The sequence below is a fragment of the Falco biarmicus genome, chromosome 13, assembly GCF_023638135.1.
Source record: "Falco biarmicus isolate bFalBia1 chromosome 13, bFalBia1.pri, whole genome shotgun sequence".
NCBI classification, from domain to species: Eukaryota; Metazoa; Chordata; class Aves; order Falconiformes; family Falconidae; genus Falco; species Falco biarmicus.
The window spans coordinates 17,220,967-17,233,846 of NC_079300.1; the positions used below are offsets into that span (position 1 = coordinate 17,220,967).

Sequence of the window (12,880 nt, forward strand, 5' to 3'; positions counted from 1 at the left end):
TCCATATACAGAAATCACATTAGAATAGCCAGTTCTATGGTTCGTTCTTTAGTTTCCTTTTTTCTTCTGTTTTTGCATACTTGCTTTAGTGATTCCTTAACTGAGAATGTGCAGATTTACTCTGGCCTCATTAGTTCCCATCACATATTTCCCTTTGTCATCAGCATTTTGTAAGGAGTACCACATTCGAGTACCTTACACATGCACACACACACACACCGTGAATAAAAATACAATTTTTGACCTATGAGAAAGAAAACTTATGTTGAAAACCAAAGGAAAACAACCTTCTTTCATTTTGCTTAAGCATAAGAACTGGAACATATACATGCTTAAATGTAATTCATACCCTGAAGAAACCCAGAACTGTAGTGAAAGCAGTATTTCTACAGAGAAGCTCGTCTTGTTGAAAAATGATGTAATTTTTTATGCTGGTAGGCTAAGGAGCATAATGCCATATGCAAACTAGTTTGCAAATGGCTTCATTAAAGTTTTTACAATCTGTTTAAACATTAAACATTTTCTTTAAATATTAATAAAGTTCTGTGATTGTTAAGGTTATAGTTTACTCTTTACAGCACAGTAGCAGATGCCTGCAGTTAGCTAACATATACCAATTGGAATTAAAACCTATAGGCCAAAATCTCATTGGCATATGGAGAAATATGTAATGAAATTCCAAACTGAGACACATGCTGTAACTTCTTCGAAAGGTGCCCTGAATCACAAATAAGACTCTCATATGTCTTCATCTGTGCAGTGGAACCAGACTGCATGGGACTATATGAGCTACTGCAGAATCAAAAAGCTGGTTTATATAGCTATGCAGGTCATGTTATGGTGTCTCTCTTGATCTCCTCACAAGAGGTTTGAGGAGCAACCTCTGAAACGTTTCTCCTTACTGTGGGGATTTAGCACTTATACCTAGTTTTTAAATCTGCATCCATGCAAATATCCAACCTTGCACTCCACCTCTGTAAAACACATCTAGTTTTGCAAAGAGAATCTCCTCTAAGTATGTAGGCTGTCAAATCAAGTCCCTTCCTAAATATTGTCACCCTCCTCATCACTGCAACTGTGGAATGCAAAGGGAGAAAAAGCAAACCAAAATCAATCTAATCCTGGGCTGGAACATATTCTTGCATCATCAATTTGTAGTGCTGAACAGAGCAGAGTGCAGTTTAACATCACAAAGTATATATGGTTACCTTTAGTTTAAATTATATCTTACTCAGTTTTGCATTTTGTGAAAGCTGACAGTTACAATATTCCCTTAAACATACTCAGACACAACTCTCATCTGAGAATTTGTGACACATAAAAAAAAAAGAAAAAAAAAAAGGTAGGATTCTTCATTTAAGCCTTCCTTCATTTTTCATACAGGTAAACTAATTTAATAGAGTTTTATGCGATAAGTGAAAGCCTTTTGACTTTAATGAGATCTGGCCTATGCTATAAATGAAGAGGCTCGTTTCATATATAAATGGCTCATATCATATGTAATAATAATATAAGTAACAACATTCAGATTCTTTCTTAAAATATAGTTATATCCTAATGGTAACAGTTTTCTCTAACTTTGTTTGAAACACTAACACTTCACATTGTGTTAGGTTATTTTAGTACAGGATTTATCAATAAATCCTCCAATTATGGAATGAACCTCTAGAAATCATCATCTGCTTTGTATTTCTAAACATAGTAAATTATACGGCTAAATTGGAATGCAGTAAAATTATTAAGCACATAGGTTTACCCAGCTTTTAATGCTGAGAGTATTATTAATACATTCCTTTGCTATAACCTTGTGTTGCCTTACACTTGTATATGTCAGTATGTTCATAATTGCTCTTACTGTGGGGACAATGTGTTTGGTAAAAAAAATCAAGGTAGTTTTTCTTGTATGGCTAGATAGATTACATTAAAATCTTTATAGAGCATCTCGTGTTTTGTCACAGATGTGCATTGACCTCACTGAAAAAGGTCTGTGTGGTTTGGGAGCTAGCAGCTGTACTGATGTTTGGAGGCCTCTGCTTCCCCTCCAAACAGTAACGTTTTTGTCCTGCCCAAAGAATCTTGGGGCAATGGGACACCTTAAGGAATCTGAGCCATTGCATGATTTCTGGCATTACCAAATTGCTATTGACAAAGAATCATTCTTGCAATCTGAAATATGTCTTATATATCTCTCCTTTTTAACTTATATGATTCTTGCATGACTGCTGATCCCTCACAATTCTCTATGTCATTTGCAAAATGTCATATCAGCTAAAAAACTGCACAAAAGCCTTGGTCAAAACTTGTTAGGACTATGTAGCTAACACTAAAATTCTCACACAATAAGCTGCAAGAAAAAAAAATACATGTAAATAAGGCACTAAATAGTCTAAAGCACTTGTCAGCACCCCATCTTTTTAGTGACTGCACAGCTGTGTTTCCATTACACGATTAATGGATTTGCTACCTTCAAAAGAAACATTTGTACAAAGTGGTAGCACAGTGCAAGAAATACTAAACAGCTGAATATAGCTCATCTCTTTCTCATGGTGCCGTCTGTGGAAATAATTAAGGGCTAAAAAGCCCTTTGTCAAAATCTTTCAGATTAAATGTCTAAATCATGACTAGGATTTGAAACAGTGCCCTGTCTTTCCACATGTTTTGGTACCCATCTACTTTAATTCACCTAAAATAATGACAAAAACATGCAAGTTTAGGCATCTATTTTAAGCTTTTGACTTCTAATTCTGCTTCAGTCACACCAGTTTAGGGGGGTTTTGACCACCATTTGTCTCCAGTGAATTTGAGGAGTTCTGAGTATTTGAGAATTCTAGACATTCAGCACCCTCAGAAGCACACATTGATGTAGTGACTAATACTTTTCTTGAAAAAACATTAAGCTGTATATGAGGTGCCAAATACTTCCCTAGTCCACTCACCTTCTGCTTTCCTACAGGTTCTTATCAGGAATTAGTTTTAAGGTCAAGAAAGAAGGACTAGTTTATCTTTTCACCACAGATACTTAATTTTACATAAGAATGTGGCCTGAGCTCTCAGATTTAAGCACAATTGAAGGTGTATCTTAGTTTAGGATTTTTGTGGGGTTAGTAAAATATCACCAAGGAGACCACTAGTAATTTAGTGGACCTGAAAACACTGGAAATCTTTACAATACTTTCTCCAACAGCTTCTATTCTGTTGGTTTCAGCCAAAGTCACATTATAGCCAGATGTAAATCTACCCCATTAAAATTATTACGAAACTATCATTTAAATTCAAACAGCCATAGGCTGACCGGATATATATATACTTACTTTGAGGGAAAGATTCCACTTTTCAGTCTTTGCACCCTAACAACATCCAACTGCTGTAGATTTTGCAGTTTTGATATTATTCTTTGTCCTGTTTGTGCTTAATACTACGTATTCCTCTTCATTTGCCTTTACACATACTATTAGTGTACGCAGTCAAATACATATGTTCTGTGCTATGTTAAAAGCACATATAAACAGCACTGATCATTTCCTCTGAGTTCATTCTCTCCAATTATCCTTCATCTGCAATTTTGGGATGTATTTCACAGCTACAAGTGCAGGGTGTTATACAGCCCTTTACCACAGGCAATTATTTACTCACAGTGGAAGTACCAAGGTTGCAGCCACTTGGAAGGTAACTTGTATTTGATGACAGCTTTTTTGTGCTTTATCCACAATATGGTTCTTTGTATTATTTTCAAAAACTACCCCACCAGCAAGTCTCTGACATTTTCTGTATTTAAGAAACGGGACCCTTCACACTTAATGTTCAAGCAAATCCCCCTCACATTCTGTCTCATCTCATCTCCATACAGTCTGCACTTTAGATTACATCTTTAAGTGTAGAAGACAGTTAGATGAGAAGAGTCATGTACTCTAATACTGAATAAAAAAACGTGACAGACAAAAACATATATTCACATTTCTCGGTCTTTTTGTTCAAATGCATCATCAGTTCTTGAATAGTAGCCTGCATCAAGGGGCAGGGAAGCTGTTTAAAGATTATCTTAGAAATGAAACAAAAGAATTCCTCAAATTCACACCCTAAACATATAAAAGCAGATCAGTGGACCTACTAATCCAATATCCTGCTTCAGAAACTGGTACTAGAATCTGCAGAGTAACTGCAAATACCACTACCAAATATAACTGTAGGGTAGCGTTCTGCCAAGGTAATGTAGTTGAAAGCTGGGTCATCCGTAATAGGTCTTGAAGAATAATAAATGGAGCTTAGTATCATGAGGATCTCATGCTATTCAACACCAGTTAGAGCAAGAACAGTTCTCAGAAGGGAAGAATGCTCTACTTAGGTTAGAAAGAGGTAAGGTCTTGTGTCCCTTCCCCTCCAGCCTCTATAAACACTTAAAACAGTATATATGTGGAACCCCCTGAACAAATAACTGTGGCACAGAAAGTAAAGTTATTTAGCAAACAGTCTTTTATCTTACATTAGACACTGAATAAAACAAAATGGCAAGTCATCAGAAAGACGCATGCAAGTACTGCTACTGTTTTCTGAATTAAGGTAAAATGGGGTCTTTCCTGATTTACGGTTCTACAGCATTTTTCCACAGAAGTAGATTCCCAGACTGTAAAGGGTTTCATGGAATTATAGAATCATTTAGGTTGGAAAAGACTTTAAAGATCAACAAGTCCAACTGTTAACACAGGACTGCCAAGGCTACCATTTTTGGACCATATGGAAGCATCAATATGGGTAGAGAGAAGGTGCTATAGAACAGGTGCACAGAGAGCAAGTATTTGTCCTGTAGTATGTTGGATTTGCAGTGAAATGGAAATTTTATAGCATGAGATAATTTTTTGCAGTCTTGATTCTTGATGGAAAGCATGAAGAAAAGACACCACAGACTTCATGAGACTCCTTTCTTTGTCCTTCCTGCTAGGTTAAAGGCCTTCATAGTGGTTACTAGTTCCTAATATGTCAAAGAGTAACTGAATTTCTTTCCAATATGCAAAACTTGGCAAGGAAGGAAACTGTTTCTATGAATTCACTTGAAGAATTAACATTACAGAATATTTCCTCTCAGCAAATTGAAACCAAATAAATTGCATTTGTCCTCCTTAGAAATTAAATTGATCCCTTGAGGTTAGGACTGTGATAGCAAGTCACAGAAAAGAAAAAAAAAAAAAAAACCACTTGAAGGGGAGTGAAAAGAGGAAGATGATATTGATTTTGTGGGTTACTTTTGAAAAATCATCAGCAGTTCCTCTAATTTTAACATAAACGAAGAAACACAAAAGATTATTAGTCCATTGCAGTTTTAAAGACAACTAGATTACATTGATGATATTACTATTTTTCTTTGACCAGAAGGAGAACAGTCATGTTTTAAAGCATTTAGTCTCCTTTGTCAGCTGAAATGGGCTTTGGCAAAGCCACAAATTGTTTCTCTCTTTTACTTATTTTTTTAACCATTGTTCCATATACTCTTAACCGTCAGCGCATAATGTCCTTGCTTCCACCTGACTGGTGTTTTACTGCCCCAGAGATGCCTTCCGAGAAGGTATCTTTCAAGTTGTTCAGAATGGGTCATAATACTTACAAAATAGTTATTAAATAATACTTATGGAATGATACAGTACAGCTAAAGTAAACGTAGAGAGCTTTATCTGCAGTAATCCCTGAGCACGTTATCTTGATACAACGGAGCACTGCTGATTCCTCCATCCTTTATGCCTGTAACATTTCAGTGCAGGAATGAAGATAAATTAAGCACTTTAAAAATGGTTGTTTCTAGTTTGTGAACCAAAAAATAACTTAGATGACAAGCTGTAGGAGCAACAGCATCATCCTGCCTGTTTTGGCAATACCTTCTGTTAAGGTGTCATTCTTGAGTTATTTTTTGGTGCAAATTAATGCTTGATGTATAATAGTAAAAGCTGGCTGCTGCAGGAAGGGAAGATAGTAATCTAACTAGGTTCCCCCTCTTACAAACCATGTTTGAAAAAAGAAAAAAAAGCCACCAAAATTTCCAGAAATCCCCTTTCTGAGGCAACTTAGCAAGACTAATGATAGAATAATTAATTTGTCTACAGTTAGATGCAAAGTCTATTGAAGGCAGCATATAAATTCTCCTGAGGCTCTGAATCTGGCTATACTACCACAAGTGCACATCAAAGTTTCTGCTGCTCTCCATACCTTACACATATGAGTATATTGAGACAGATTTTGACAGTCACTTAATTGTCAATTAATTGATAAAATTAAATAACAAAGTTCTTTCTGAGGGTTAATGTGAATCCTGTAATTAATGATGTTGACAGATTCACTGTAAATAGACACCAAACTAAGCTTCCATTCAACCCGAGGTCAAACCTTTTTAGAAGTTCTGAGCAGTTTACCTTTTAATTCATTTTCTGATTTTCATTGTTGCAAGTAGTTTAGAACAAGGAAAAGATTCTAATTTAGCTGCCTAATTTTTTAAAAAATTAGTTTAAGCTTCTTTTGTCCAGCAAAGCCATTCAAGACCTATGGCATTTTTAATAACAGAAAGGATTTGCCTTGATGTCTGGGATCAACATTTTTTTCTTTACTGTTGCTAGTCAGAAGTCTGTCCTGTGCCAGTAGTTTATCCAGCTTGTCCCAAACTGAACTTTAGTGGTGGTGTGTAGATTATGCCGGGAAGAATAATCTATACTGTGTAAATGCAAAACAGTGCTGGCCTTTCCTCTCCCTTGGTGCTGCTATTTTCTTTATTTCTGTTCTTCCTCAGGCCTTATGAATCTTTTAAACCTCCTAGCTCTATAGGGAAATAGAAAGCTATTGTGTGCCTTCCATAAATCTGTTGGGGTAAAATTGATTTAATTCAGCAGCAAAGCCTACTGATAAAAAAGGCCAGAATTTTGCCCCAGGACATAAAAGATCTTGTAAGAATCTCTCTCTGCTGGTGTGTTTGTAAGTTTACAGTCAAATATGCTTGGATATCGAAATTAGTACCATAAACAAGTTTATATTCTATCATGAATTTGAGTTGCTTTTGATGTTTCTTTCATCTAAGCATGTTATTCTAGAAATGAGCATTATATCACTATGCTGTGAAGATTCATTATAGCTGTATGAAGGATTTTAGGCAAGAGGTTCAAATTCAAGCCTTCTTTTTCTGATTTTGAAACCTCTAATCAAAAGAGAAAGATTACATAAAGCAATTAGGCTACAATAAAGGCTTCTACAATCTCAGAAAGATTATGGTAGTCTGAATTCTCACTGCATTTTAATTCAAAATAGTTAGGAAAAAGCAATTTTCATCAGCTATAGATTTATCAATATCCTTGACTTCATGGAACATTTTTGATAGCTGTGTTCTAATTAAATAGCATTATTCAAATATAATACATTTTATAACCATCAGTTAGCATTGACTGCTTGGGATTTTAATAGCTCTCCGTCACCTTCAAATCTCTCTTAAAAAGTATAATCAGTTTTACATGCTAGCTTGCTAGCTGCTGTTGGACTGTCGAGAAACTCTCTCTGTTTCGATGTCATGCAAGAATATATCCCTGTGAGGTGTAACCCCTAGACAGGTGACATTCCTCCATGTTGCTAGCAAAATCAATGCAACTAGAGAAGGCTTGCAGGTTCCTGCAAGAGGTGGATGACATTCCTTCCGCAGGTATTAAATCGAGTGAAAAAATATAATGTTGCTATCAGTGAATAAAATCCACTGAATTTTGCTGGAAATAAGTTGTGGATGTAATTTGGCTTTTACCTAATACCCTCATACTAACATTATTCCCTTGAGATGAAAGAATTATGTTTGTAATTCTGCTCTTACTCAGTACTCTCATACTAACTTTATTCCCTTGAGATGAAATATACTGTTTAAAGTATTAGGATTTGAGAAATCTTGCACTTTCCATCTCCCCAATCACAAGGGGAGTGTGGCACAGAATATGTTCATTTTGTGCTTTTAATGCTCTCCTTTAAAGAATTCTATTTTTATTGCACCTGAGATTGGAATTCAGCACGTCCCATCTTCCAGGTGCACTAATTAATTACCTAGATAATCTCTCTAACACTCAGTGAAAATTTAAATAGTTCTATAAAATGGATCAAGTTGCAAAACCCATTGTAGCATAGCTTGTCTAATTGGCTTGAATTTAACTGTGGGGGTAGAGGGAAGGAAGGAAGAGAAGAAAGAAGGTGCTTTCTTATCTCACTCAAAAGATAAAACTAATACAGTTTTCATATCACATAAAAATTTTCACTTAAGTTAAAATAAAACATCAGTGTAAGACAAACTTAGTGATTACAGCAAGTCTTAAGGTGTAGCTAACCTGGACTGAATCCTTCCTCTGCCAGTGAGAACTGAACTGCAAGCAGTTCTTCCTGGAAGGGTGTTCCAACAGAAAACTGATTTTTTGCAGTCCCTCTTAATACGTACAGTGGCTGACGATAATACAAAAACTAAGCGTATTTGGTGAATGATGTATTTTTAAAAATATAAATGTTATGTCCATTTTAATAGACATTTTTAATATAAATCTTTTGCAATATCCACTTTTTACAGAGAAAGTAACCAAAGCAAGGCAAATACACCCAGTTTCAGTGACTCACTGAGCTAAACACCTAAACCAAGTGCCTGAATTGGTTCTGAACCAGTGTTTTTGGAATTAATACTCTGCTCTGTAATGTGTTGACACTGGTGATTTGTTGTAACTCTTACTTTAAAGCTATAAGCAGGCTTATAGACTTCGTGGAGAAGTGAAAATGGTATATTACAAATGAGGTTTTTTCATTTTACACAGAAAACACGTATTATTACTATATGTGTATTTACATGGTTGCTAGCATAACTCGCTGGTACCCTTAGGGAAACTAAATGCAGCATGTGAGCATTTTAATGCCAATTTCATTTAGAATGGAAAGCAGTTAGTCATCTGTGCAGGAGGCAAGGGAAGGGAATTTATAGTTATAGACAAAATACTTCCAATGACTCAATATCTAGTATTCTAATCCTGTTTTCCTTTTTTTTTTTAATGCAAGTAATCCCACCTGCAAGTACCTTCAAAACAAGGAAAATTTTTGAGTAGCATTTAAGCAGACCATGGACCATAGCATAGCATAGACCTGGCTTATGGCCACTGAGACAAAAAAAGGATGTTTTTCAGAGGCTAACCTGTGTGGTGATGCAGCTCTTCTTGGAACTTCTTCGGTGTCCCAGGAAATTATACATTCCGGATAAAAACTTATTCCTCCTATTCCTCTGCTTCTCATCAAAAGGTCTCGACATCCTATCTTTAAAATAATGACAGAAATGTTTGTGTGAAAGGCATGACAATTTGGGGAAATGCTTCTATGGAAGCTGTTTCTTAACATGGTTTTCAGAAAATCTCTTTATAGAATAACTTGTTTTGTTCTGATCGGATTTCTATTGCACAACGCTGACAGTTGAGTGCTTAATGTATCTCCAAGGGCTCTGTATTACTGTTGAACAAAACACAGAAGTTAAAAAAAAACCAAACTGAAAATAATACTATGCTGAATACAGGAATAAAAGTGAAGTCTAGAGGACAGTGGATAAATTTTGTGTTATATCTACAAGCATCATGTTCCCGGCAAAAGCATTCAGATATCACTTCTTTTATGACAATAGCTAGTTCTGAAGCAGTTGACATTTTTTAATATTTTGTTGTCAGCTCAGGGTGAGAATTTAGAATAGGTCGCACTCCATGAATAAATGTGTTGTGTGAGTTATATACTTTTTAAAAGAGAGAGCAAACTATATGGTGAATACAGAAGATCGAATGAGGCTAATGAGCTAGTTCTACCATTCTAAGAAGCTGAATCTTTCATAAGAGACCATATTGTGGCTGTGTCTGGAATAGGAAGAAGCTTACTCTAAATTAGCTATTGAAATAGCACCTGGATTTTTGGTATGCAAAGGAAGGAAACTAATCTGGATTTAATCTTCTAGCAGGTAGGCAGTGCTCTGGTAGTGGAAGGTCAAAATACAAAAAAAGTAGAGATAAGGGGCAGAGGGGGGAAGCAGCATAGTTCAGCGCCAAAATTCACAGAGGGAAAAAAATACTATTTGAATTGTATTTGCTCTTGCAAACAAAAAGTTAACATCCAGCAATATGATTCAAGTACTGCAACAGATAGCCATGTCATCAGTGTTGCACGTACCTGACTTAGATGACATGGCTAACTGCTACATACACTGTAACTATAGGCTAAAAAAACTAATAGGCTTATGCTGGTTGCACAGAAAACATTGGCACAGTGAGTGAAGTAAGTATATATTGTTCACGTCGATTGGAACCACAGTCAAGAATTAGGGATTTTCTCTTTAAGAATCACTTAGTGAAATTATTCTGGAGGTTTGAAGCTGCATTGAAGTAGGAAGAAAACAGGATGCACATAGCCAGAAAAAGAGGTAAAGTTACAGGGAAATGTAAAATATGCACTAAACTGAATTTACAAGAAATAAGTAGTACATTTGCATCTCAACCAGGTTGCTGGAGACAAGGGGTGAGAAGTTTAAAAGCAGTAATGTCATGAAAGCACTTCAGGCAAGAGTAAAATCCTTAATTTACTGCTGAAGATTATTGAGAAGGAATACACAGCAAAAGCAATGAAATAGCAAAATCTGTTTTCCTTCAAAAAAAAAGTATGTCAACAATAAGTTTGGAAAATCAGTTTCAGAAACTGTGTTTCTAAAATGCAGTAATAGTAGATCTACTTTACATTTCTCTAAGTCTTGAATGAGATTCCTTAAATGAAGAGTGAAGTATCATCCAGCCTTAAAACCTCTGGAGCACCTTTATCTTACCCCAACAACTAAAGTCTGGAGTTGTGGCTCCTCATAGCAGTACCCTTCCATCAAAAGATTTTTTACGTATACACATATATATATCTCTATATACATATATATGTAGGTCCTGTCACAACGCTCCTGATACATTGTTTAAAGAATTAGAAAAATGCATCAGATATTCCCATGAAGAAGTGGGATAATGTTTGCTCCCAAAATTGAAAGATTTACCATAATAATTTCTGTGGGTTGCAAGATTCCATACTTAGAGGTTTTCTGACAATTGGTTTCTCTCATTTAAATTTAAGTTAAATAGTTTAAGTCTACTAACTTGCAAATATTTCTTGTGTTTGTTTTCATGTTGTTCAGCATTGCAGCACAAAACGGGGGCTATGGGACGTGCGCTCGGGATAACTGATGGTGCTGCCATGGGTCCGAAATATCTTCCCGTATACTACTGGGTTTTATACCATTTTGCCTCTGAAATTTCTTTTAAATAATGATTCTGACAAGTCTCATTTTTCCTTTGTTAGATCTTAGTGACTGTTATTGGATATTTATTTTTAGAAACACAAACATGTTACAAAAAATACATAAGCCCATTGAGGATGAATAAAGTATCTCCACAGTAACATTCAGGATAATGATGTATGACTGGCTGTAGACAGATTGACAAACTTCGGCCCCAGTTCTGCATCAGGATTTGTTAGTGTAGCCTCTGGAGCCCAAAAGTTACTTTCAGAAGTGAAAAGACCTCTTTTTCTCTCCTCTCTAGTTATTTGGCAGCAATGATTTATTTTTTCCAGATGTGGATATGAAAATTTCTTTTATTAGTTTTTATATAATCAGCTGAAAATGCAATCAAGAACATCCCCTCAAGGCAGACGGATATTTTGGCTTTGCTTGTTTTTTCACAGAAGAAATCCTACCGTAATCACGTATTTTAAGCTCATTTTATAATACGTTTAAATGATATTTTAAATAGTTTGGTTTGAAATGAGTAATTGATATTGATGTCCATACAGTGTAATAAAAGTCTTCATCTGCAGGATAATATTTGTGGTAATAAAAAAGATCATGTTATATTTTAAAGGCACAGGTTCTTAAAAGTCCATTTAGGAAATTATTTTTTTTCTCTCTTGGCATTGGTGCACCCGTACCCCATCCAGTATTACGCATAATCACCTGTGTAATCTGGAGCACAGATTTTCCCAGGAGGTGAGTTTCCCAGGCTCACCTGTGTAAACAATGAAGTTAAATTCCCTCAGCTTCCCTTCAGTTTGCACTGGAGCTTGTATAACTTACTTGCTGTTTATGTATTTTATTCAGTTGTCCATATCAAGTTTTCATACACAAATCAGAGAAAAATATGCAAGCAACTATGAATTTTAAAGCTGAAAGACACCGCATATAATGTATAGAAAATTAGATGGTTTTAAAATCCACCCTTACGAAAGGTGTGATTTGTGTTCCTTTCATGTGAACAGTTCTGTATTCCAAGAGAACCTGGTGATAAACAATAGTTAGTTACAGACATGAGTCATAATTATGTTCTTTCTCTCTTGTTTAAGTTGTTCGAGTTCATGAATTTTTTGGCTGAGAATGTCATCTTCTGTTACATGGGACTCGCACTATTCACATTTCAAAATCATATCTTCAGTCCTCTCTTCATATTTGGTGCATTTGTATCCTTTGCTTTAAAGAACTATGTCTATGTACATGCGTGCTCAATGTGGGAAAAAATAACAAGAAAATCACTCGGTTCCTTAAATCCTAAATCAATTCTTTGTCAAGTCCAGAGGCAATCGTCTTTATTACATATATCTCAATAACTAGCTCAATGCATGTAAGTACATGGGCTTTTGATAGCTGCTGTTTAAAAGATCTGCTACAAGGCAAACAGCTTTAAACCAGCTGGGTAACTTTTACCACTGGTTTACAAGTAGGGTGGGAAATCGGGATGTGTAGTGGGACACATCTGTGGGGACAGGTACAGGCACACAAAATCTTTTTGCCTGTCCAGAGCCAGCGCAGATCCACAAAGCCACTTCCAGGCAGATGTGTGCCATAAGC

At 35.7% G+C, this 12,880-nt stretch overlaps 1 protein-coding gene across 1 annotated transcript in view; it reads left to right on the forward strand.

Moving 5' to 3' along the window:
• The window catches only part of SLC9A9 (solute carrier family 9 member A9), a 208,888-nt gene that overhangs the window by 101,467 nt on the left and 94,541 nt on the right, over nucleotides 1-12,880 (forward strand). The window contains 1 exon segment of the mRNA XM_056358878.1: nucleotides 12,379-12,492. Coding sequence (XP_056214853.1) covers nucleotides 12,379-12,492 — 114 coding nt within the window.